General features: G+C 43.3%; 1 protein-coding gene across 2 annotated transcripts in view; it reads left to right on the forward strand.

Annotated features, from left to right (window-relative positions):
- LOC144781426 (inverted formin-2-like) overlaps positions 1 to 26,691 on the forward strand; it is a 363,383-nt gene that overhangs the window by 257,891 nt on the left and 78,801 nt on the right. For both annotated transcript variants that reach the window (XM_078660278.1, XM_078660277.1), the window contains exons 11-15: positions 1,438 to 1,540; positions 1,631 to 1,716; positions 2,758 to 2,858; positions 21,421 to 21,491; positions 21,636 to 21,743. In XM_078660278.1, coding sequence (XP_078516404.1) covers positions 1,438 to 1,540; positions 1,631 to 1,716; positions 2,758 to 2,858; positions 21,421 to 21,491; positions 21,636 to 21,743 — 469 coding nt within the window. The remainder of the gene's footprint in view (positions 1 to 1,437; positions 1,541 to 1,630; positions 1,717 to 2,757; positions 2,859 to 21,420; positions 21,492 to 21,635; positions 21,744 to 26,691) is intronic.

Consider the following 26,691-nt stretch of genomic DNA (forward strand, 5'->3'; position numbering starts at 1 on the left):
GCCTGAGAAGAGCTGGCTCCCTGTTTTGAAGTCCCAGGAACAAAAGGACTTCACCCCCAGCTTCCCTGAACTCTGCTGAGAGAGTTCTGTCCCTCCTAGAGTGCTTGATCCAGTTGCGGGGCCTCTGGAGGTTGGACCTGAGCTGGGAAGCTTGAAACTAAGCTTGAGTGACTTTTGAACTTGAAAAGTGTCGCATCGCTCGCTTGCGGAGCGCATCCCCGACAGTGCGAGAAGTTTCCCGCTGCTACGGAGGTCGAGATCGTCGCAGCGCCTAACGCCGCTGCCAGAGACGTCGCATCCTTCGTTTGCGGGACGCACCAGACCGGTGCGGGAGAATCGAACATCGCTGCGAGCATCGTCGCAGAGCATGTCGTCGCTGGGTGAGAACGCCGCACCGCTTGCTTGCGGACCGCATCACGTCGCTGCGAGCATCGTCGCAGAATCAACGCATCGAGGAGCTGCGAGAGAGAGGATCCCCGCTGGACCGCGCATCGTCGCCCCGGAGATCGTCGCAGCCCCTACGAGATCGTCGCATCGTGCCTTTGCGAGAACAGACTTCCTACGGAACCTACGCACCGGAATCCACACAAGTGGCCTTCCTCCCCATACAGACCGGATTCGTCGCAACACGCCCGCTGCTGCAGCGGGGCTGTCGCATCGCCTCCCCAGGGTCTCAGGAGCAACGCATCGCTTGTTTTCCACCGCACCAGCTTCTGCTTTTGGAACTTTGTTGCAACTAAAAGGTACTGTGAGTAAACGTGACGCAACTGTGAACTTTTCACACATCTGTAGAGAATTCTATCGCAACGTAGAGAATTCTAACGCAATCTTAAGAACTCTTTTTGAAACCATATTCTTGAACTGTGTATGTTGGATTTTTGTCGTTTTGGTCTTGTGTAGTTTAGATTAAAAATACCTTTATTTTTCTAAACTGTTGTGGAGTCAGTTTGTGGTGTTTTCACTGTGTTACTGTGAGTGTTGGTACAAATACTTTACGCATTGCCTCTGGTTAGCCTAGACTGCTCGTGCCAGGCTACCTAGAGGGTGAGCAGGGGTTATCTCAGAGGGTTATCTCCTTGCCCTGACTAGAAGCAAGGGTCCCTATTTGGACAGTGGTACCTACCTCTGCCAACTAGAGACCCCCAGATCTAACAGCCTTATATTGTGATTGTGGCCTTATTACTAGGGGCAGGTCCCTACCTACACCTACTAATAAACCATATTTCACCACAGAGGGAATTTGCTAAGTCATTGACTTGCATTAGACAGTTTAAATCTCTTAGGAAGCTGTAGTTCAAACTTTAGACTACATGTACGCCTCCTAGGTAGTATCAGTCTTATATTGCGGGGGGAGTTTAGTGGATGAAAATTTCCTTAAAAGCTGTAGTATGATATTTCCTGTCACTCACCTCTTTGTTTCCATTGTTCATTCCACAGTCCAAATGAAGAAATTGTTGAGATGATACAGAAAGGGGACCGGTCAAAGTTTGATGTTGAGATCCTAAAGCAATTCCTGAAATTACTTCCCGAAAAACATGAGGTAAGAACTGAATCCCGTATTCTCTTTCTGTGAACATGTACTTTAGCATTACACTTTGACTTTGCTACCCTAACGGACTGTACTCCATAGATCGAGAACCTGAAAGCCTATCAAGATGAAAAAGAAAAACTATCAAACGCTGATCAGTTTTATCTCCTTCTCCTTGCTGTTCCTAGGTAAGTGCAATCTTAATGCATCCACTCCTCTTGAAGTGTTCTGTTCATTTATCCTTGTGCTGATTAATTGTTAGTCTTTCAGTAAATCGAAATACAAATTATTGATGGGTAAGATGATTTTACACAGTGAAGTTACTGCTTGTGTATCATTTGAGAATCGTATTTCAATGTTTCTTTTTCTCCTTGCACCGTGAAAGATAGTAGTATCATAAAGGAGTAGGAATAGTGACCGCTAGCAACTTACCTTAAAATTTCATATTAAAGGTAGCACCTACTACAGGAATCGTTATTTTGGTAAATGGATGCTTTAAACTTACAGTAATGACATACTTGTAACTGTAAGCTAATATTAAAAAAAGCAAAGAAATATAATATAACCACAATGAGAAAGCAAATCGAAATCCAGGTTTTCTGCAGAATGATGCATTAAGTGTGGGGTGCAATAGGCGGCAAGTAGTAATACTGGATTTTATGATGCAACATAAAGTTGTAGATGATCTAAGGCCTTCCACTGAAATATTTAGGGCTAACAGATTAGGGATATTATGATGTTTGCCAAATATATTCGTGCTATACCTAGTCTTGGTGTCAGAGAAGGAAATGTCTTGCTAAAAGAACTTCAAAGGGAAACATATGGCCAACATTAGCCTCCATATGTATACCGGCCACTTATGATTAATAAACCTAACTAGAACTTGAAGCAAAAGTGTAATTAAATTATTACAGGCCCAATTCTAAATTAAAGCCTTCGCTCAGAGCTGCTGAACTCTTACATAGGTCTAGAAGACACTATTTCTGTTACGTGCAGAGAATCATTGCATCCCTCAGGAAAGTAGTATTCTCATCCACCATGTTTTGTGAATTATTTATTGTAGAAGGAGTTTAATTTTTATTTTATTTTTTATAAATAATCTATGCCTGCTGACTTGTAAAATAATTAAAATGTGTTTGGGTTTCAGCTATATTATCATGTTTTTTTTAAAGGAATGTGTGTATATGAATTTACAATAGTGAAATGTTGCATTGATTTCCTGATATCAGCTACCAGCTCCGGATTGAGTGTATGCTCCTGTGCGAGGAAACCACAATTCTCCTTGAAATGCTTCAGCCGAAAGCACAAATAGTCAGCACAGCCTGTGATAGTAAGTATGACATTCTTCATCAAATCTGGGAAACCTAATCTAGAAGGATCTGTACAAAGCAACTGACAAGTGTATAGTTTTAAGGCAATGAGAACGTGTCTGATACGTAATCCAGTGAATACACAGAGGTTTGATGGGAGGTCGCTAGACCGAACACCACTTGAAGTTAACTCCAGTGGGCTAAAACACAATCCGCAGAATGCCTCACCCAACAGTGCCAGGTACCCCTTAAAATAATAGACACACCTGTATACAAAAATGATGTTATAAAGTATAATAGAAGACATTTGTTCAGTCCTTCTGAATGTGCTGAGAGTTGCGCACAATAGATCAACCAATTGGTTGTTTTCACGTGTACAAAACACTAAAAGAAGCATATTCGAAGCAAACTATTTGGCAGCGAGTGCAGACAGCTGCAAAGCTATACATTTCTAGACCATAGACTGCTTACTTCATTCCAAACAGGTGATAATGATGCACAACTTTGCAACCCATAATATGCTTTAAGGCAAGTTTATACGGAAACTCAATTGAAAACATTTGCTCTGAACTTCATGTATCATCTGGCACACATCACTTGGAAAACATGTTTAGTTTCAGTGATATTCTATTGTAATTCTGTGTGTTTTCCTCAATTCTTCAACCAAGTCAAACTACCAATTAGGTTTCCTTGCCATCATCCTAATTTGTTCTTTATTGGTCATGCCATTGAGAGCATAATGCCCCTGAACATTTGACAAACTTTTGTGTTGTAGATAAAGTTTGAGTTTTCACTTGTAGAAGACTTTGGCTCTACCTTCATGTTATTGTAAGACAGATTTGGTAAAATAGATTGACAATGTTCATATGAAAATCCTCAACAATAAAAGGAAACTAATCTTCAATGGCTAGATTAGAAATGCCCTCAATATTCTGCATTCCCATGTTAATACAGGTAAAAATGAAGACCACTTTTCAGTTCACATAGGTCTTATGAGAGGGGATCAGAATGCTCATGATGCAGAGGAAAGGGACTTTTGACAAATTTCACCATCAGGACCCAGTTTAATACCCAACAGTCCCTTTCACACTGTGTGAGTTTAAACCAAGTTACCAAATCTCTATTATCTATAATGGTCCTCTCTCTTCTCCTATGAATCTTGTATAGTTGTCAGGGGGAAACATCCTTTACAACGCAACTTTTACCACGCAGTGCCTTTACGACGCAACTATTACAACGAAAACCATTACAACGCATTGCGCTGGGGGGGCTCTAGGATAGGGAATAGATTTAATTTACTATCCAACACCTTCCCTACTATCCACGGGGACTGGAGTTGGAATACTAAATTAAACTATTCACTATCCAGCACCCCAAAGCGCTATGCGTTGTAATGGTTTGCGTTGTAAAAGTTGCGTCGTAAAGGCATGCGTGGTAAAAGCATGCGTTGTAATGACGTACATCCTTGTCAGGGATTGGCAAAGGATTGACAGAATTCTAACAACGAGGACCTAAATAAAGAAGTAATTCATTCAAAATAACCAAAATGACATTATTAAAGACAGACTATCAATATACTTTTATCAAAATTACTGTGAATGCTCATCAAGCACATTACAGCTCGAATCCTAGATCACCACGCAACAGAAACAATAATAGAGTAATTCATAATAACATCTCAAACCCATGTCATGAAAGAGCGGCTAGGCGAAGAGACAAAAGGTAAAGAACATTTTCAAAATAAGATTAATGCAAATTCAGAATATCATAATCACAAAATGCTATTAGTCTGAAAAGCTACTCTCCGGCCGGAAGAGTAAGCTGGGGCACCCTCAAGAAGGTATGAGGAGCTAAGTCAAGAGTCAGGATAAGCTGAACAACAAACAGTTAATTAGATAAGGAAACAGCAACACAGTGTCTACTCGTGCAAAGTTGAAATCTCACCCCAAGCCTGCCTAACTATAAATTCTAGCAGAAGTAATTATACCCTAATTCACAAAAAATCCAACCCCTCATGTATCAAACCCCCAAAAATCATCAAATCCCATTGGACTACAATAGGGAGTGTCTGATCACTCCATGTCCAGTGTGCCTAACTCTCAACAGTTCCTTTCTCTCTAGAGTACTTTCGTCATCGTCCTTCAGCAGTGGAAACTCTGATAATCTCTTCCGGTGTTTGCACATTTCTCCATTTCACTAATGTATCAAACTCGCAGCACAAATGTCCACATACTCCGGTCGGCAAAGAAATTCCATTAATAATGTTCATTACTTCTGCCACACACAGTCATGGCAATTATCCGGAACTCAAGAAGGACAAAATACATTTATTTACAGTGTACGTTTTTAGAAAGCAAATTAAACATAAAAATACTCTTGAGGCATTCTCTGCAGAAAAGTAAAATGTGCTCTCGGAAAAACAAATACACGTGTGATTATCATTGTCACTTCACAAAACGACACTATTAACGCTCCTTTGCATTTCTCTTCACTTTAGACTCTTTATTTTCAAACAGTTAGTGAAAAGGAAAGTATCATGTCTCTTTTAAACTGATGGCTTCTATCATTATTTTCTTTGGCTGTTATTTCTGCATTAATCATTCCCATTTGCAGCATACTGGAAAAACACTGGAAATACTGGTTCCTTCCGAGCACGCATTTGCGCAAATTCCATCTCGCATTTTTAGTTTTCCACTGTTAATTTTCACACAATTTGTTAATAATTCACACAATGAGAAGTTTGATCCGAGCAGGTTTTATTTCGTGAAAACCCTGCTCCATCGGTCATATTACATATTCATTATTTTACTGCTTTCTAAGCAATTTCAGCAAGATGTTTGCTTTGAGTGAACTACAGGTCAGAAATTGTGCATTCCTGAAATAAATATGTAATAAACACGCTATGGCACACATTTAAGTGGTAACTTTCCTTAAAATGTAAGTTTAACCCCCTTGTGGCCATATAAAAGTACTAGTCTAATCTCTTTCTAGGAAAAATAGCATTCGAATTCTGGATGGATATTGAAGATCTATTCTTAACTGTTTTAGTGCTTAACCAATACCTCGGTACAAAAGGGGGTGGTGATGGACGGAGCATCTGAATCAATCAAACACTCACACCCAGTCAAAGATCTGGGTTTAATCCATCACCGTTCTTTAGCCCACTCTGCCACCCCAGTTCAGACATGGCTATATGCAAATCAGTTTGACCCTGTGCCTCATGGGAACAGTCCAGCCCGAACTGCAAAGCCATGCCTTCCCTGGACCGGAAACAAGCTTCCGAGGACCGGTTTCTGGCATTCCAGCCGTCTTCAGCCCGGCTTGCTTGAATCCAGTGGCAAAGTGAGCAAGGGACTCACGTCTGAGCATACCCTGCCACACTTATGGCGGCCAAAAGCGGTACAAAAGGGGGTGGTGAAGGACGGAGCATCTGAATCAATCAAACACTCACACCCAGTCAAAAGATCTGGGCTTAATCCATCACCGTTCTTTAGCCCACTCTGCCACCCCAGTTCAGACATGGCTATATGCAAATCAGTATGACCCTGTGCCTCATGGGAACAGTCCAGCCCGAACTGCCAAGCCATGCCTTCCCTGGACCGGAAACATGCTTCCGAGGACCGGTTTCTGGCATTCCAGCCGTCTTCAGCCCGGCTTGCTTGAATCCAGTGGCAAAGTGAGCAAGGGACTCACGTCTGAGCATACCCTGCCACACTTATGGCGGCCAAAAGCGGTACAAAAGGGGGTGGTGATGGACGGAGCATCTGAATCAATCAAACACTCAAACCCAGTCAAAAGATCTGGGTTTAATCCATCACCGTTCTTTAGCCCACTCTGCCAGCCCAGTGCAGACATGGCTATATGCAAATCAGTCTGACCCTGTGCCTCATGGGAACAGTCCAGCCCGAACTGCCAAGCCATGCCTTCCCTGGACCGGAAACAAGCTTCCGAGGACCGGTTTCTGGCATTCCAGCCGTCTTCAGCCGGCTTGCTTGAATCCAGTGGCAAAGTGAGCAAGGGACTCACGTCTGAGCATACCCTGCCACACTTGTGGCGGCCAAAAGCGGTACAAAAGGGGGTGGTGATGGACGGAGCAGCTGAATCAATCAAACACTCACACCCAGTCAAAAGATCTGGGTTTAACCCATCACCGTTCTTTAGTCCACTCTGCCACCCCAGTTTAGACATGGCTATATGCAAATCAGTCTGACCCAGTGCCTCATGGGAACAGTCCAGCCCGAACTGCCAAGCCATGCCTTCCCTGGACCGGAAACAAGCTTCCGAGGACCGGTTTCTGGCATTCCAGCCGTCTTCAGCCCGGCTTGCTTGAATCCAGTGGCAAAGTGAGCAAGGGACTCATGTCTGAGCATACCCTGCCAGACTTGTGGCGGCCAAAAGCGGTACAAAAGGGGTGGTGATGGACGGAGCAGCTGAATCAATCAAACACTCACACCCAGTCAAAAGATCTGGGTTTAATCCATCAAGGTTCTTTAGCCCACTCTGCCACCCCAGTTCAGACAAGGCTATATGCAAATCAGTCTGACCCTGTGCCTCATGGGAACAGTCCAGCCCGAACTGCCAAGCCATGCCTTCCCTGGACCGGAAACAAGCTTCCGAGGACCGGTTTCTGGCATTCCAGCCGTTTTCAGCCCGGCTTGCTTGAATCCAGTTGCAAGGGACTCACGTCTGAGCATACTCTGCCACACTTGTGGCGGCCAAAAGCGGTACAAAAGGGGGTGGTGATGGACGGAGCATCTGAATCAATCAAACACTCACACCCAGTCAAAAGATCTGGGTTTAATTCATCACCGTTCTTTAGCCCACTCTGCCACCCCAGTTCAGACATGGCTATATGCAAATCAGTCTGACCCTGTGCCTCATGGGAACAGTCCAGCCCGAACTGCCAAGCCATGCCTTCCCTGGACCGGAAACAAGCTTCCGAGGACTGGTTTCTGGCATTCCAGCCGTCTTCAGCCCGCTTGCTTGAATCCAGTGGCAAAGTGAGCAAGGGACTCACGTCTGAGCATACCCTGCCACACTTATGGCGGCCAAAAGCGGTACAAAAGGGGGTGGTGATGGACGAAGCATCTGAATCAATCAAACACTCACACCCAGTCAAAAGATCTGGGTTTAATCCATCACCGTTCTTTAGCCCACTCTGCCAGCCCAGTTCAGACATGGCTATATGCAAATCAGTCTGACCCTATGCCTCATGGGAACAGTCCAGCCCGAACTGCCAAGCCATGCCTTCCCTGGACCGGAAACAAGCTTCCGAGGACCGGTTTCTGGCATTCCAGCCGTCTTCAGCACGTCTTGCTTGAATCCAGTGGCAAAGTGAACAAGGGACTCACGTCTGAGCATACCCTGACACACTTGTGGCGGCCAAAAGTGGTACAAAAGGGGGTGTTGATGGACGGATCATCTGAATCAATCAAACACTCACACCCAGTCAAAAGATCTGGGTTTAATCCATCACCGTTCTTTAGCCCACTCTGCCATCCCAGTTCAGACATGGCTATATGCAAATCAGTCTGACCCTGTGCCTCATGGGAACAGTCCAGCCCGAACTGCCAAGCCATGCCTTCCCTGGACCGGAAACAAGCTTCCGAGGACCGGTTTCTGGCATTCCAGCAGCTTTCAACCCGGCTTGCTTGAATCCAGTGGCAAAGTGAGCAAGGGACTCACGTCTGAGCATACCCTGCCACACTTGTGGCGACCAAAAGCGGTACAAAAGGGGGTGGTGATGGACGGAGCAGCTGAATCAATCAAACACTCACACCCAGTCAGAAGATCTGGGTTTAATCCATCACCGTTCTTTAGCCCACTCTGCCACCCCAGTTCAGACATGGCTATATGCAAATCAGTGAGACCCTGTGCCTCATGGGAACAGTCCAGCCCGAACTGCTAAGCCATGCCTTCCCTGGACCGGAAACAAGCTTCCGAGGACCAGTTTCTGGCATTCCAGCCGTCTTCAGCCCGGTTTGATTGAATCCAGTGGCAAAGTGAGCAAGGGACTCACGTCTGAGCATACCCTGCCACACTTGTGGCGGCCAAAAGCGGTACAAAAGGGGGTGGTGATGGACGGATTATCTGAATCAATCAAACACTCACACCCAGTCAAAAGATCTGGGTTTAATCCATCACCGTTCTTTAGTCCACTCTGCCACCCAAGTTCAGACATGGCTATATGCAAATCAGTCTGACCCTGTGCCTCATGGGAACAGTCCAGCCCGAACTGCCAAGCCATGCCTTCCCTGGACCGGAAATAAGCTTCCGAGGACCGGTTTCTGGCATTCCAGCCGTCTTCAGCCCGGCTTGCTTGAATCCAGTGGCAAAGTGAGCAAGGGACTCACGTCTGAGCATACCCTGCCACACTTGTGGCGGCCAAAAGCGGTACAAAAGGGGGTGGTGATGGACGGAGCATCTGAATCAATCAAACACTCACACCCAGTCAAAAGATCTGGGTTTAATCCATCACCGTTCTTTAGCCCACTCTGCCACCCCAGTTCAGACATGGCTATATGCAAATCAGTCTGACCCTGTGCCTCATGGGAACAGTCCAGACCGAACTGCCTAACCATGCCTTCCCTGGACCGGAAACAAGCTTCCGAGGACCGGTTTCTGGCATTCCAGCCGTCTTCAGCCCGGCTTGCTTGAATCCAGTGGCAAAGTGAACAAGGGACTCACATCTGAGCATACCCTGCCACACTTGTGGCGGCCAAAAGCGGTACAAAAGGGGGTGGTGATGGACGGAGCATCTGAATCAATCAAACACTCACACCCAGTCAAAAGATCTGGGTTTAATCCATCACTGTTCTTTAGCCCACTCTGCCACCCCAGTTCGGACATGGCTATATGCAAATCAGTCTGACCCTGTGCCTCATGGGAACAGTCCAGCCCGAACTGCCAAGCCATGCCTTCCCTGGTCCAGAAACAAACTTCTGTGGACCGGTTTCTGGCATTCCAGCCGTCTTCAGCCCGGCTTGCTTGAATCCAGTGGCAAAGTGAGCAAGGGACTCACGTCTGAGCATACCCTGCCACACTTGGCGGCCAAAAGCGGTACAAAAGGGGGTGGTGATGGACGGAGCATCTGAATCAATCAAACACTCACACCCAGTCAAAAGATCTGGGCTTAATCCATCACCGTTCTTTAGCCCACTCTGCCGCCCCAGTTCAGACATGGCTATATGCAAATCAGTCTGACCCTGTGCCTCATGGGAACAGTCCAGCCCGAACTGCCAAGCCATGCCTTGCCTGGACCGGAAACAAGCTTCCGAGGACCGGTTTCTGGCATTCCAGCCGTCTTCAGCCCGGCTTGCTTGAATCCAGTGGCAAAGTGAGCGAGGGACTCACGTCTGAGCATACCCTGCCACACTGGATTAAACCCAGATCAGTTGACTGGGGTGAGTGTTTGATTTGTTCAAGTGCTCCGTCCATCATCCCCTTTTGTATCGATTTGTTCGCCCTAGGTGTGGCAGGGTATGCTCAGACGTGAGTCCCTTGTTCACTTGGCCACTGGATTCAAGATAGCCTGGCTGATGAGGATTATGAATCCGAAACCGGTCCCAGGATGCTTGTTTCCGGTCCAGGGAAGACATGGCTTGGCAGTTCGGGCTGGACTGTTCCCATGAGGCACAGGGTCAGACTGATTTGCATATAGCCATGTCTAAACTGGGGTGGCTGAGTGAACTAAAGAATGGTGATGGATTAAACCCAGATCAGTTGACTGTGGGTGAGTGTTTGATTTGTTCAAGCGATCCGTCCCCTTTTGTATCGCTTTGTTCGCCCTAAGTGTGGCAGGGTATGCTCAGATGTGAGTCCCTTGTTCACTTGGCCACTGGATTCAAGATAGCCTGGCTGATGAGGATTATGAATCCGAAACCGGTCCCAGGATGCTTGTTTCCGGTCCAGGGAAGACATGGCTTGGCAGTTCGGGCTGGACTGTTCCCATGAGGCACAGGGTCAGACTGATTTGCATATAGCCATGTCTGAACTGGGGTGGCTGAGTGAACTAAAGAATGGTGATGGATTAAACCCAGATCAGTTGACTGGGGGTGAGTGTTTGATTTGTTCAAGCGCTCTGTCCATCATCCCCTTTTGTATAACCAATACCTCCGGCACTGACAAACTTAGGTAAGCCAGTTAATGTTGGATTTTAGAATGCATTGATTACTTATTGGAAAGCAGATGATCTTCCATCTTGTGTCCATCAACTGCCAGGCTTGGGGGGAAATGATTGCCATTAGCATTAACTTTGCTAAGCTTATCGTAGTCTACTTATATGCAGAGGCATTTTGTGTTAACCTGTTTTAATGTAAGAGGTTGACTTACCTTAAAATCCTTTGTAGCTTTATCAGTAATTTTTAGTAATGAGCTCCTCCACCAGCGAACAATGGAGCAGGTGCCGTACCAAAGCAAATGTTCTCTTTTACATACCTTGGTTGCTATTCTAGCTACCAAATTCTGAACAATTTCAAGACTTTCAATATTCTTTCTGTACAGACAATAAAGTATTTATTAGACATTTTATATTGTGCATCTGTACTGAGCGCTGTTGGCATGGTTTGCAGTACAACAACCAGTTTAAGTAAATAATTCAACATTACACATGAACATATCTTTGAGCTTGGAGGGATCTAGGGCATAGGCTAAAATGGCAATAGCCATTCTTGGCTTCCACAAAACATTTTGTAATGGTAGCGATAAGGGGCTCACTTTTTAAGTCAAAGGTTTAAAGATGGTAATTGTATAACCAGAGGATCTAGTTTTTGTGCTGCTCCATTAACGTAACCCAAGATCGAGGATCACCGCTCTCGCATTAAATTGAGGTGGGATCTTGCTGTATTGTTATTTTCTGTCAGTAGTCTCATGATTTCATTAAGGTTGCAAAAATCTGAGAGAAATATATTTTTGGCATCGCTGAGGCTTGTTACAATTTCCTTTTATGCATTCCTGGAATTAAGTCAATAGAGATTGTATTCAAGTGATATCATAGAGAACTGAAAAGGCCAATTTAGAAAAACGTATCTGTGTTTTCTGATAAATATGAAAATTCCAAAGTATAAAAGGGTTTGGTGCTTGGTTGGACATATATACGAACAATTATAGTTTAGTGATTATAAACTTTTAGAAATTCGCAATTTCCTGCAGACGTGACTTTTTTAAACATTGTCACTGACACACAGCAATAACAAATGAATGGTGCAAATGAGCAAAGTAGATAATGATAGGCTGGGGAATCAAAAGTGTATATACAACAGGTATCTCCTGAATAGCCTTAAGCTCAACTGCCAATCAGTAAGGATGATAAAAACTGGTTGGTAGAAACTAATTTATTAATTTTCAAAAGGACCTCATGCGGAGGATATTAGTTTTCAAAATGGCATTACTCACTCAAGCAGCTATTTAGGCAAGTTTTAGTGTATATGAAATGTTTACCACTTAAAAGAAAAATGTATTCATTTTTACAAGCATGACAGACAATACTTATTTGAAATCCTTTACTTATTACATGGCTGCTATGACTTAAATAGTATCTGATTCAATCTTGTTGCAAGTAAACCTTTTTGTCTTACTCCTTACAAGTATTGGTATACAGCTTGAAATTTCACCAACTTTGGAGCTGTGATCTATTGATAATTTTTAGATCTTGATGGAAATTATTACTGACACAAATGTAGGGGTGGGCCGGACTTGTGAGTTTTACTCCACAGAATTCCGCTGAGTTACATAAAAACTCTGTGAGATTTTGTGAAGTTCCACCCACTCCTTAAACTGTCTCAAAATGTCTGCTGAAACCTCGGGTCTGCCGGATCTTATCCCAGCAGGAAGTAACTACTGACCCCGCAGAGAGACTAGTGAGGAGGGGTGGGTAACCCAATATACCCTTGCGGGCTCGGGCAGACAATATGTATAAATAAAGATACCAGCAAGGGTTTTATTTCTAATCAAAAGATTTCAGCGACATAGGTATGTATTACTAGGACTCTTAGACTAAAAATATCAGTTGCTGCCGTTGTTTTATATCACCCAGTTCTTGGTGAGAGAACCTAAAGAGCTACCACACTAGCTCTAAGGAAGCAAAACAATTCAAAAATAAAAAGCAACACAAAAGTTCATATTTCAAAAGACTTATTATTTATATCTTTGAATAAAAATTATCTATTGTAAGGGTTCACAATCAACTGAATTGACACCAGATCTTTGGTATAAGGAAACAGACATTCATTCCATTAATACAAAAGATAAACAATCCAGTCTGTATGACTAATAACTGTGACTTCTTGTTAAAATAAACAGTAAATCAGATGAAAATAAATGTCATTTAATGCAGACACGGACTGGTTTGTCGACGATTCGGTCTTTTGCGGTATTATCCCAAGACCATCATCAGGACGAACGGTTTATATGGTACAGTTGATCCCTAGAAGATGACATAACATAACATTAACATGCTATCTCCATATGTGTTGCTAGCATAATAAAATCTTATACCCTATTACATTTAATATACAAGTTCCAAGTCAAATGGACATGTTGTCTCTAAGGTTATGGTTTAAAAACCTATATTGATGTCGGTGTGGCGACAAAAATAACTAACATTGTTGGTTTCTGTTTGATCAAACAAAACTCAGTTGTTTTAAATAAGTTCAATCGTTTAAACTCTCAGGGATCAGCTTTAGTTGTCTGAGTGCCAATGGCATGGCAAGAGTGCCAAAAGCTTTGGTGTGAATGAGGATATGGGCCCTATCCATTGGTTGGATAGTAAAATACAGAAAACTTTGGGTGCAGTGGGGCTCTAATATCCCAGGGCCACTGAGCCACTCTACCTGCTGCACTATGGGTAGCTGCGCACCCATCTGCTGTCTCTCTAAGAAGGGATCTGAGGTCAGTGCTGAGGAGTGAGTGGCGCATTCACTCCCATGCAGGAATATTGTTCTCTGGCATTAATCCAGCTGCATCTGTCTAGTCAGCACTAAGCAGTACTCGTATCTGTGATGAAAGTGGGATCGGGCGTGAGCGGTCATCTTCAGAAAACGCTCTTCTCATGTCCCACGAGGAAGGAAGTGCAGTCCTAAGAAAATAATGACGTGGGCATCCGCAGTATGCCTTCTTTCAGGGTCACTAATCGTCATGAAACATGCTTTATGGCATTTTCAAAGGCACAATCTAGCCCACAGCAAGCGCACACAGTTTTAGCTCCTGAATAGTTGCCCGCACAATGGATGCAGCATGGTGTGTTTTGAGCGCTAATCACATTGCTACTTCCCCCTAGTATATAGCATATATTGAGTGGCTTGCTGATTAATTACGCCCATTGAGAGGTGGAGTTTATTAGTAATTCAATGTTACAAAAGTAATGCAGAATTTCTACCTCCCAAACCGCCTGCAGAAAAAAGAATTCCACCCACCCCTACACAAATATCAAAGTTAGTTCCATCTTATGAGAAAAGTTGCACATCATTAAACCTATCAGTTTTAGGTCTGTCAGGAGAACAATGCTTTTGTAAAAGCAAAAAATAAACATAGCGTTGTTTTATACATACAGAAAGAGACCTTGGTTTAACCCTTTCCAGTCATTGACTAAGAATTTTGAAAAAATCCCACAAGAGAAATACTTTATGATGAGTGTCATCCAATGAATTATCTAGTTTTGCCTGGTGTCACAGCTGCCTTGGTTTGTACTGGCAAGCAGTTGTATGCGTTGACTGGGGGAGGATCTCCAGGAAAATTCCTTCTATAGATTTATATCTTTTGTGTTGTGCATATGGCCACACTATGGGGTAGACTAACAGCAGTGGAATGACTTGGTTGATTAACAATTTAAATCAATAGAGATAGCCCACTATCCAAGGTGTCAAAGAGCCAAACTTGACTTCTATTATATGGTGTGGCCATTCCAAGTGAATAGACAATTTTAGTCAAAGATACTCGATGTAATAGAAGAAGTGTCAGATAAACGTGTAGAATTATGCCCTCTCAATTGTTTAGTATTTTTGGTTCTGGAAATAGAGCCTAGAAAAGAACTAAGTAGGTTCACAGACCTAGATTTGGTGCTTTCAAAATTAAACATAGCTGTGCAAACGAAAACCAATAAGGCACCGAGCACTGGAGAATGGTTGAGTGATCAACAGAAGTAGACTAGAGCTGACCTAACTTAAAAAGCAGTGTCGACAATGCTCCAGTGCCACAACTACTGATGACAAGCGCACTATACTGATGGCATTAATGGCATAATCAGATGATCACCCCCGCCATGAACAAAAGAGCAATCCTCCATGTACTATCCGAAGATGTTATTTCAATACAAATTGAAATGTCATATGCATGTGCCTGCTAATCGGAGGTCCTAAGGGAACATTATGGTTTTATGCAGAAAATGAGGGGACTTGAGAATAGACTGATGGGAAAAGTTTTATGATTCTTTCATTTTGGGTTATGTGATTTTTCATTTCTTATTTAGCATAGTTATCTCCAACATGGCTGATCAGTGGTGTACAAGGCATATATTACTGTAATATATGTGATTGGATAACTGCTGTTTATTAACTATATGACTGTGATAATAGATACAAGTGGAAAAAATGTTTGCAACAGGATCTATAGTAACAATGTAACCATATTATTGCACAAAAAAAATGTATATTTATATATATATATATATATATATATATATATATATATATATATATATATATATATATATATATATATATATATATGTTGAAGCAAATAGCCCTTGAGCTTGGAAAGGCACACGACGCTCTCTCGTGCCATCAGGCTGTGTGTGCCTCGCTGTTTCATGCCTTCTGTCTTCCTTCGTTAAAAGTGAAAATCCGACGCGTTTCGAGGCAGAACGCCCCGTAATCATGGATGGGTGGGGGGGAATGATGTCTCCATGCTGGTGATTCATGTCAGTTAATGAATGTGTACCGCCCTAAGTGGGTGTGGGCTTCTAGTTGCACGCTACGCATGCTGGTTGTGGAAGTCCATTAACACGGAGTAAAATCAAACCTTAAGTAGGCTCAGTCCCCCCATCCTTTATTTCTTCCGTTAATATCCTTAAGTAGGTGCAGGAATGCAGGCAGCAAATAAATCACCTCCGAGAGTGCGTGCTTGTTCAGGAGAGGACGAGTTCGTCTCCGAAGCCGCTTCCCATCTGACTGTGAGGTCTATCAAGGCGCTGGTGCTCTTTCCCACGGCCAGGGCAGCCGTGTACTTGATTGTTGAAGCAAATAGCCCTTGAGCTTGGAAAGGCACAAGACGCTCTCTCGTGCCATCAGGCTGTGTGTGCCTCGCTGTTTCATGCCTTCTGTCTTCCTTCGTTAAAAGTGAAAATCCGACGCGTTTCGAGGCAGAACGCCCCGTAATCATGGATGGGTGGGGGGGAATGATGTCTCCATGCTGGTGATTCATGTCAGTTAATGAATGTGTACCGCCCTAAGTGGGTGTGGGCTTCTAGTTGCACGCTACGCATGCTGGTTGTGGAAGTCCATTAACACGGAGTAAAATCAAACCTTAAGTAGGCTCAGTCCCCCCATCCTTTATTTCTTCCGTTAATATCCTTAAGTAGGTGCAGGAATGCAGGCAGCAAATAAATCACCTCCGAGAGTGCGTGCTTGTTCAGGAGAGGACGAGTTCGTCTCCGAAGCCGCTTCCCATCTGACTGTGAGGTCTATCAAGGCGCTGGTGCTCTTTCCCACGGCCAGGGCAGCCATGTACTTGATTGTTGAAGCAAATAGCCGTTGAGCTTGGAAAGGCACACGACGCTCTCTCGTGCCATCAGGCTGTGTGTGCCTCGCTGTTTCATGCCTTCTGTCTTCCTTCGTTAAAAGTGAAAATCCGACGCGTTTCGAGGCAGAACGCCCCGTAATCATGGATGGGTGGGGGGGAATGATGTCTCCATGCTGGTGATTCATGTCAGTTAATGAATGTGTACCGCCCTAAGTGGGTGTGGGCTTCTAGTTGCACGCTACGCATGCTGGTTGTGGAAGTCCATTAACATGGAGTAAAATCAAACCTTAAGTAGGCTCAGTCCCCCCATCCTTTATTTCTTCCGTTAATATCCTTAAGTAGGTGCAGGAATGCAGGCAGCAAATAAATCACCTCCGAGAGTGCGTGCTTGTTCAGGAGAGGACGAGTTCGTCTCCGAAGCCGCTTCCCATCTGACTGTGAGGTCTATCAAGGCGCTGGTGCTCTTTCCCACGGCCAGGGCAGCCGTGTACTTGATTGTTGAAGCAAATAGCCCTTGAGCTTGGAAAGGCACACGACAATGACGTACTTTGCTTGCCTGCATTTAAACATAAATATTGCATATTACTTAGGGCACTAAGTCCCTATATATATATATATATACAAAAATAACCTATCACCGACAAATAGTGGTAGCAAAAGACAACAGATACTGAGTTGCAGATAATATGGGGTTCAAACAAATCACATTTATATGTTTCACTGCGAACATTCCCCAAACTATCGCACACGAAAAACAAATATATGAAAAAATCAATGCCAGTAATGTGCAATATTTATGTTTAAATGCAGGCAAGCAAAGTACGTCATTGTTTTGTGAAAAATGTATAAAAGTTAAAAGTAACTACAAGTACCACAATGCCTCATAATAGGGCTAATGTGAATTACTAGTATAAAAGTAGAAACAGACAAAGGACCAATGTTTGTAACCGTGATCAAGCAGCGGATGCTGTGAAACGCGTTGGTGAAGCTGTTGCTATAATGGCATCGTAATAAACCTGCAAAGGAATTGTATTCCTGGTGGAGTGCGAGTAATTATTTCTTTGGTGAAAAAAAAAAAAATATATATATATATATATATATATATATATATATATATATATATGCAAGTCTTTCTCCACTGTCTCCTCTCAGTTTATCACATGCATACCTAGAAAAACACTCTTTGATCTTGTATAAGGAGAAACAGTAAGGTGGATGTCCCACCCAAGTCAGGTTAACCTAACATTAAACACAGCTACAAATAGATCTCAGTCATGTAAAGGGAAAGAAGAGAAGGGTGGAATGACCAGAGATTGGTTTATTCAAAGATCAGCAACTGAGTCAACCATGCCCACGGAGGCCTTCTCGTCATACACATTTCTGTATAGTGTTGACCCAATGGGAATACCAGCTCTTCACCTCCAGCATTATTTTGTTATTGTAAATCAGAACTGTTAGCCGGAGATTTGGCTCACATTAAAGATTTAACAAACTAACAGTCCACGTGAGTGGGAAACCCTGATGTGACAAATTGTCTGTGCAGGTCAGTGTAGGGGTCAAACTTCATCTTCGACCAATGTTTCTATCAATTGCCACAGACACACAATGGCATGTGATACTTTAATACACTCAGTACCACCATGAGCATGTTATGTGACTTTGGGTGAATGTCACGACTTTTGACCCTCACAACGGGTAACAAAGGTGACATTTTGGAAATATTTTTCAAAATGAGACCACCTGCTTAGAAAGCTGAGAGAAACAATTATCACTCAGTCTCCATGGTGAGGTTATATATCAGAAAAGAAGCAAGTGATGTACCTAATTAAAAGTTGAGGATTCCATTTAATAATGTCCAAGCCGTACATTGCACAGAGCTGGGAGTCTGTGCTCTACCCACCATAAATTGCATTTGTCTGTGATGATAGACCCTGTGTTGGTGCTTCTGCTGAATCGGCCACAGACTCAATTTTAATGACATGTACCTGGGGTGCATCAGTGCGGCCTCCCAGCCCATGCCCTCCCCTGAGCTGATATCGGTCTCCCATGTATCTCTGAGGGGTCAGAGATTATCAGCTCTGTTGGTGTGTGTGTGGTGGATGTATGAAATGGAATTAGAGGTCTACCATTCCGAGAGCATTCTTTTCTCCTTTGGGCTGCTGTCCTCCAATGTTCCCCACTCCACGCCCTCCGTTTCTAGTGCGCATTAATTGTGCATGCCGGTATGTAAAAAATTGAGAATCTCATTGCTCATACTCATCCTGTAGATCGTGAAAGGACTTCATACCCTCCCTTCCTGTGAGTCTCCAGGGGTTGAGCTTCCTATGAGATGCCTGGGATTCATCCTGGTCAACTTATGCAGCTTGAGCAACTGCCAGGTCATCCACAGGGGGGGGGAGGTCTCTCAAGACAAATTGCCTCGAGAGAGGCCGCTTGGGTCCCAGCAGAGAGGGCCTGAAAGGTCTTCTATAAATCTAGTGAATGTGGTGCTTCCCTTCCATCAGGTGACTCTCCAGCTGTGTTGCTGGGTCGTCTCTTACTGCATGGCTCTATTCGTTAATAGCTTGGAGCTGAGCAGCCCAAATAGTGCACCATGGGGTCTGGTAGTGCACTGCCACCATTGTACACTGATCTATACATGGGTACGGAGTGTAGCATTAGAGGCCCCACAGGAAGGAATGCACCCTCACCTCTACCCTGTTAAAGAAAGTCTGAGGCACCGACCAAGGGGGGAATTCTTAAGTATGTTAAAGAATGTGATCATTTTAAAAGGGGCAGTTTTGCCCATAAGTGGGAGAGGCAGCCATCTCAAGCGCCAACGTCCTATTGAAACCTCCTGTAGATCACGTCTATGTTCTGCTCCAGAACCTTAGCCCCTTAGGCGTCATCACCCTCTGTGTTGGTGCCTGTCACTGGCCCAGCCGACCAGCTTCGCATCTCCACTGCACAAGCAACCTTACCATGGGTATTGCGATAGGCTTTGCAAAGTCTCACATGCCGCTTACCGGCTCTTCTCATCTTGTCGCCCTCTTCCGGGCCAGGCGATGCAGCAGTCTTTAGTCTGGTACCTGCCACAGTGATTCGGACCCTCACCATTCAGTTGGATCTGGCAGACAATCAATGTGACCTAGCTCTGTTCAGGAGGACTTTACCTGCCAGATTGTTATGGATGATACGGGGCTTGTAGGAGCTCTATTGCTGCTTGACTGCCATCTACGGTTGCTGGCCACGCCTCCCACTTTTGGGTATTTTTTTATCATTAATAGGGATGATCAGTTTGTCAGTCGTCTGATACTGTTCCTTCAGCAAACCTAGTTTTAGTCACTGAGAAGCCTTGTGGGACTGACATGAGGTGCAGTCGCTTGAGACAGTTGAAACCATTATAGTGAAGATAGTAAATGGAACCCTACTGCATCCCCAACTCACATCCACCAAACGGTCCCAAGCCATTAGGATGAGTTTTAACCAGTTCTGAATTTTCAACCAACAGTACTAAATATACTGTTGCCTGTAATGGTGCAAAGATGCAAGACACTGTAGGAAAAATAGCCCTCTGCCATTAGAGTGCTCCCAATCCAGTAAGAAAATATATAGTTCTGCAAGCCTTGATGCCACCTATTGATGGTGTATTAAGGATGCAGTCTTCCTTCACCTTGTGGGAGACCACCATTACTTGGAATTGAAAGCTCAGTGTGCACCTCCAAGTCCCAGAGCTAAGTGCTGTTATCAGAAATTCCATGGTGCCTGAAAGTCATGGCATGGTTCCCTATTGACAACTATGTATGTGGAATTTAAATAGCGTGAATGTAGCCATTGGCAGTTGAGTGCTGTAAAGGGTGAAAGATACGAATACAGTTGAGGTGATTTGAGAGGTAGCTGTTTTGTGGACTCTTACTGCATCATGATTTAGTGGTCTTAAAGAGGTGCTTCTTTACATTTTTCCGAAATTGTAACAGGTTCTGATCAATTTGGGGATGTTGTTATAGAACTTGAGTGCATAGCTCTAAAAGACCTGCAGTCACAGACTTCTGGATAAAGCTGTTCAGTGCTAAATATTTTTAGTTTAAGGCCACCTTTGGAAAGCTACACAAGAGCAGATAACCAATTTCTGCAATTTTGTTGTAAACTCGTGATAATATCTAACTTTACAAATCAAGTAGTGATATTTTTATATTTTTCTTTATGATTTTCTGGTATGTAAAGCCTCTCTCGTGGTGCTCTCTGGGGGGTATTTACCCTCAATATATAAGCAAAAACTTCCTAGGAGATTTGGTTCTACAATTCTGGTATTGGACTAATTTATAACATTTTCTAGCAAAAAATATAAATCCTTACATTGTCATTTGATTTGAAGAATAAGATGAATATATTTAATATGAGGATGTATACTTCGGTACAAAAATAAATGTAGCAAAAATGCAAATGAGCTCATTATTGAATAACCTGTATTGCTTCATAAACCTTCGAGTGACAAAGAAATGCTTCAAAAAATAACTACACCGATAGCAAAAGTAAATGCGGAGGCAATTACATCCGGCAGTTTTTTGATTTCTGATTAAATATTTTCCCCAAAAATGTCCCCAAACAGGACTTGTAGGATTCCTTACGACTTTAGTGTTAAAAGATTTTCCTAACGAGAAAGTTTTACTAATGTCATTTACTGTTTTCGTTAATTGCAATAACTAGTTTGATTTTGCTTTTGACCAAGTTTGTACAGAATGTAGTTGAATATCAGTGTAATTACAACATAAAAGGTTTAGGTAAATGCTTTTAATGATATCATAAGTGTTTATATATTTGGAATGGTTGACTCCTTTCTACAATTCAATGTGCTCAATGTCCTTTCAGATATTCTTACCAGTCACCGACTTCCAGTGTTCTGTCAACTGATTCTTAAAGTTGGAAATTTTCTTAACTATGTAAGTTTTTTACATCACCAGATTTAAAGGAATGAATTGTGTATTTTCAAAATGTTTTTGGAATGCAGATGCCTACAGAGCGCAGGTTAATTTGGACATTTCTTATTGACATTGTTCTTTTTTCCTGTATTTTCCCGATTGTAGGGAAGCCACACAGGAGATGCAAATGGCTTTAAAATCAACACCTTGCTAAAGCTGACTGAAACCCGCGCAAACAAAGCACGCGTTACTCTGCTGCACCACATCCTAGAGGTTTGCTTTCTTCTTCTGTTTGTGATTTTGCAGAATAAGTATGACCTTGCAGAGCAGTTACTTTTTATACAAACCTGTATATGAGACTTCGCAGGAAACTTGGCGCTATACATTGCAAGTGCTCAGAATATAGTGATTTGAAGTCGGCCAATCCTGCCGTGTAATGACCAATTTCTACCTAATACCAATGTCCCCATCAGTGGCAGAAACAAGGAAGCGAGTATGAGAGTTTCTCACTAACAATACTATAACTAAGGTCTATATGTGTTTTATTAATGTTTTTTTCTATATCGGGTTCAGTATGCCACAACCATGTTGTCACCACATATTTTCTTTTTTTTTACTTTTTATTTATTTTTTAATTTTATATACATAATACACTTGTTATATGGGTTTCCTGCAGCCGATGTGCAGAGGACAATAAAAGGACAGACAATATATTTGCCCAGGGCCCTATTTGCTGGCTGTACTTGTGGAGAAGTAGATCTAGTAAAGGAAAGGAGAAAGAAAAAGCAGGAATAAGTGAGTGAGAATGATAGAACAGACATCTAGCTATACCATTTTGACTTGGTAGAACGAAGGACTAGTCCAAGTAAGTCTCTTGCCGTTTAGATGCTGGGTTGCCCAACAATGCGTGATGTGGCTGTTTTTTCTATGGTGGCTCGTACGGTACCAAGGATTTGTCCAGAGCTTCCCATAGGCCCCTGGATGAAGTTTTCCAGGGTGAATATTGTAACGCCAGATTTTCCGCTCCTCTGAGGTGGATGACCCATTTGAGCCAGCCTTTGTAAATGTGTGTAAATGTAGTTGAGCTTATATAGCGCACAGCTACCCGCAGTGAGTTTCCCGGCGCTTGCTTAGGGAACCCTTCCTGGTATTCCCCTGTGAGATAGCAGGGTATCCACAAGGTGAAAGTCAGGCATCCCGCCGCAAGGGGCCGTTGTGGAGATTAAGCAAGCTATTGCCCAGAGTCGCAGAGTGTGAACCCGTGAGTCGAGGAGGCACCGGGGCGAGAATTATCGAGTCCGTGGAATTTTTAGCCCAAGACCCCGCCGAGGCGGGGAATTGAACCCTGGTCCAGGACCGATCTCAGCTTCCGGGTCTGCTGCCTCTAACCCCTGAGCCACACTTCTCCACACTTGTACGTAGTCTGTGTGGATTCCTTCCAGTTTGTTAGGACCAGTTTAACCACCACTGTCAGGAGAAGGTCCATTAATTCCCTCTCTCCCTCCGATTGGAGGTTGGTGCGAAAAAAAGCTGAGATGAGCGAGGCAAAGTCTCTTAGAATCTTGCAGTTAAATGCATTATCTATGAAGTCAAAGACCCTGCCCTAGAAATCCCTGAGTGTTGGGCATTGGAATATGAGATGTTCTAGGTACCCTTTCTCTGTGTTGCAGTTCCATTAGGCTGGGCTGTCTCTGATACCTAGTGTGAGTAGCCGGTCTGGGGTCCAGAATGTTTTATGGAGCAGCCAGAGTTTGGTTTGAGCTAGAACTGAGGTGATCTTATTTTGGGTGGCGGAGAGCCACACGTTCTTCCACTGTTCGTTTAGCGGGTGGTGTGTGCGTTTATCTCAGTATTCTTTCATCTTATTGTTAAGGTTAGACTTTTGTATATTTGGGAGGCCTGGTGGCCTATTTTGTTTATGTTTGCTACGTACTGGAAGATCGATGGCTGGGTGTCCAATAGTTTTGATTTTGATAGGGCTGGTTTCAGCTTTAGAAATCTATACAGGTCCAGGGGGCAGATGTATCAAACTATTTTTTGTCGCAAACGCTGCGAATCGCTAAAAAGCAACGTTTGCGACAAAGAAATAGGAGAATGGAATGTATCAAGAAAAAAGCCTCGCAATATTAAGGAATCACAAATTTTGTGATTCCTTAATATTGCGTAAGCATTTAAGGAATTGCAAATTGCGATTCCTTAAATGCTATGTATGATGCATTTAAGTTTTGCGAATTTAGGCTAAGAAATCACAAATTACCACCAACTTGCAGTTGGTGGTAATTTGCTAATTCTTTTACAAATGCACTTTTTGCAATTTGTAAAGGTGCCATGTGACGCTCATACATGCCCTTAGGGCATGTATTTGCGCCATATGCGCAAACATGTCAATTTCAGGGGGGTGCAGTAGGGTGTCCTTAAGACACCCTTGCACCCTTGAAATTATTCTCAATTTGCGATTATCAAATTGCAAATCGCAAATTGGGAATAATTTCCCATTCATTCCTATGGGCCTCCTGGCCCATAGAAATGAATGGGAAATTATTCCTTAATTGCAATTTGCTAATCGCAATTAAGGAATTTTAAGAAATCGCTAAAAAATAGTGAATTTCTACATACATACCATTTTGCAATTCTCAAATAGCGATTCTAAAAAAATTGCTATTTGAGAATAGCAAAAGGGTACCTTGATACATCTGGCCCCAGGTCATCTAGTTGGTGGGCTATTTTAAGTTCGGCGAATGTGAACCGGAATGTATCTCTCTCTTCTTGGTGTGGGTGTGAGATGCCCCTTTCTATCCAAGTCTCGAATTTGAGAGTTTTCCCCTTGTATTTGATCTTTTTATTCGCCCACAGGGCTTCTGATTTGGTCCCTTTAATGCTAGCCTCCATTTTACTATTGAGTTTTAGGAGCGCTGTCTTAGTGTTTTTCAGGATTGTGTTGGTCGCGTGTGGGTGTGCATTCATCGTTAGTAGGGCTAGTGGGTTTAGGTTGTTCAGGATGGCTTTTTTGACCTGTAACCACACCGGCGCGTACTCCGCTATCTGGGGAATCCAGTGTGTACCTTGTTTTGCTATGAAGGCTAGCTGGAAGAGCCTGAAATCTGCTAAGATGACCCCCCTCCTTTGTGTTTTTGGTAGTCTAAGTTTCCTAATGCTGATCCTCGCCTTCTTGTCGCCCCACAGGAATTTGGTGCACAATTTGTCTATTTTTTGGTGGAAGTCATCAGTTAGAAAGATTGGGAGCATGCTTGCCAAGTAGTTTATTAGCGGTATGATCATCATTTTTAGTGTTTCAATTCTCTCCACCAAGTCATGAATTTGGGGACCAGGCTTCTAGTTGTGTCTTATCTTTCCCATTATGAGTTTCTCATTATGGCATAGGGTGGTTATCAGGTCAATGCCAAATAGAATTCCTAAGTATTTGATGTGTCCAGTCTGCCAGGCCAGACCTGACCCCCCAGTATGTCCCTGGCGCAGTGGATGTTTAGCGGTTTACATTCTGATTTTTCGTTCTTAAGTTTGTACCCCGATAGCTCTGAATACTTCTTTATTGTGGACATTAGCGCCTTTATTGATGTCTTCAGCTGTTGCGTCATTACCAGTATATCGTCCGTGTAGGCGGCCAGTTTTACTGTTGTTCCGTTAATGTCTAGTCATGTGAATGTTGTCGTTAAGTTTTATGTCCTGAATTAGGGGTTCTAGCACGAGGAGAAAGAGTGAAGGAGAGAGGGAACACCCTTGTCTGGTTTGAATGGGTCTGAGAGTGAGCCATTTACTGTGATGCGAGCTGATGGGGACTGGTACAGGGCCATTGTCATCCTGTTATAATCTTCCCCTAGGTTAAAGGTGTGCATGCATTGTTCTAGGAAGGCCGAGGATACCTTGTCGAAGGCCTTCTCTGCATCTAATGCTATGGCTACTGCTGGTGACGGTCTCTTGGAGACTTGTTCTAGTATATTGCAGAATAGCTGTGTGTTGTCACTCGCCATCCGGTTTTTCATAAAGCCCACTTGGGTGTTACTTATTAGCTTGGGTAGGAGTCTGTTCAGTCTGGCCGCCAGTATTTTGGTGTAAATTTTACATTCTACATTGATGAGTGATATAGGTCTGTAGTTTTTCGGTAAGTGATGGTCTTTGCCCTCTTTCGGGATAACTATTATTGTTGCTTCTGTCATAGATAGTGGCACCCTACCAGAGGATGCTGTTTGGTTAAAGACCTTTTTCATAGTTGAAGCTAGCTGGGGTAGGAAGGCTTTATAGATGTCAGTAGTGTATCCATCTGGGCCGGGGGCCTTGTTATTTTTCAGGGACCTCACTGCCATTTCTATCTCAGTGTGGGTGATTTCTTGTCCCAATCTAACCTTATCTGCTTGGTCTAGTTTGGGGCGTCTCAGTCTTTCTAGGTATCTTGAGCATTCCTCCTTATCTAGTGTCATGTCCGTTTTGTACAGCTCTGAGTAGAAGTCTTTAAACGTCTTGAGGATTTTCTTATGTCTTGTATGTGTTTTGCCATGTGGGTTGGTGATTATTGAAATCGCTACTCAGGTAAGAGGCTAGTAGTTTCCCTGCTCTGTTAGATTCGCATAGGTTCAGAACTTTGCATCTGCTGAACCATAGTCCCGCTCTCTCGCTTATGATTCTGTTATACTCGTATTTGCGTTGCGTTAGTGTGTGTACTATTGTATTGTCGTGTTTGGCTTTTATATGATCGAGCTCTAACTTTTTTAATCTCTTCTTCTAGTTGTGTTATCCTGATGTTCGTTTTCTTGTTTATTCTTGCTTTGATGTTGATTATTTTGCCCCTGACTGTTGTTTTTAACGCCTCCCATTGTATGTCGGTGCTAACCTCCCGGTTGTCATTGTTAGCTATGTATTCATTTATGGCTTCCTCTATTTCCTTTTTGTTGTCCGGGTTCGAGATGGTGTCAGCTCTAAACTACCATCTCCTGGGGATATCTTCATTATGGCAGCTGCTTAGTTTTAAGCTGACTACCCTGGGTTCGATCGCCGATTCTTCGATCAAGTGTGTATGTCTGCCTGAGATTAGGGTATATTCTATCCTTGAGTGAGATTTATGTGGAATGGATTAGAAAGTATAGTTCCTCGTGTCCGGGTGCTGTAGTCTCCACGCGTCTTTGAGGTTGAATTTGGCTCATATGTTCTGTAATGCTGCGTGGGAGTTGGATGGATGATATTGGCAAGAGGATTCTCTGTCTATTAA

The sequence above is a fragment of the Lissotriton helveticus genome, chromosome 9 (genome assembly GCF_964261635.1).
Source record: "Lissotriton helveticus chromosome 9, aLisHel1.1, whole genome shotgun sequence".
In the NCBI taxonomy this organism is placed as follows: domain Eukaryota; kingdom Metazoa; phylum Chordata; class Amphibia; order Caudata; family Salamandridae; genus Lissotriton; species Lissotriton helveticus.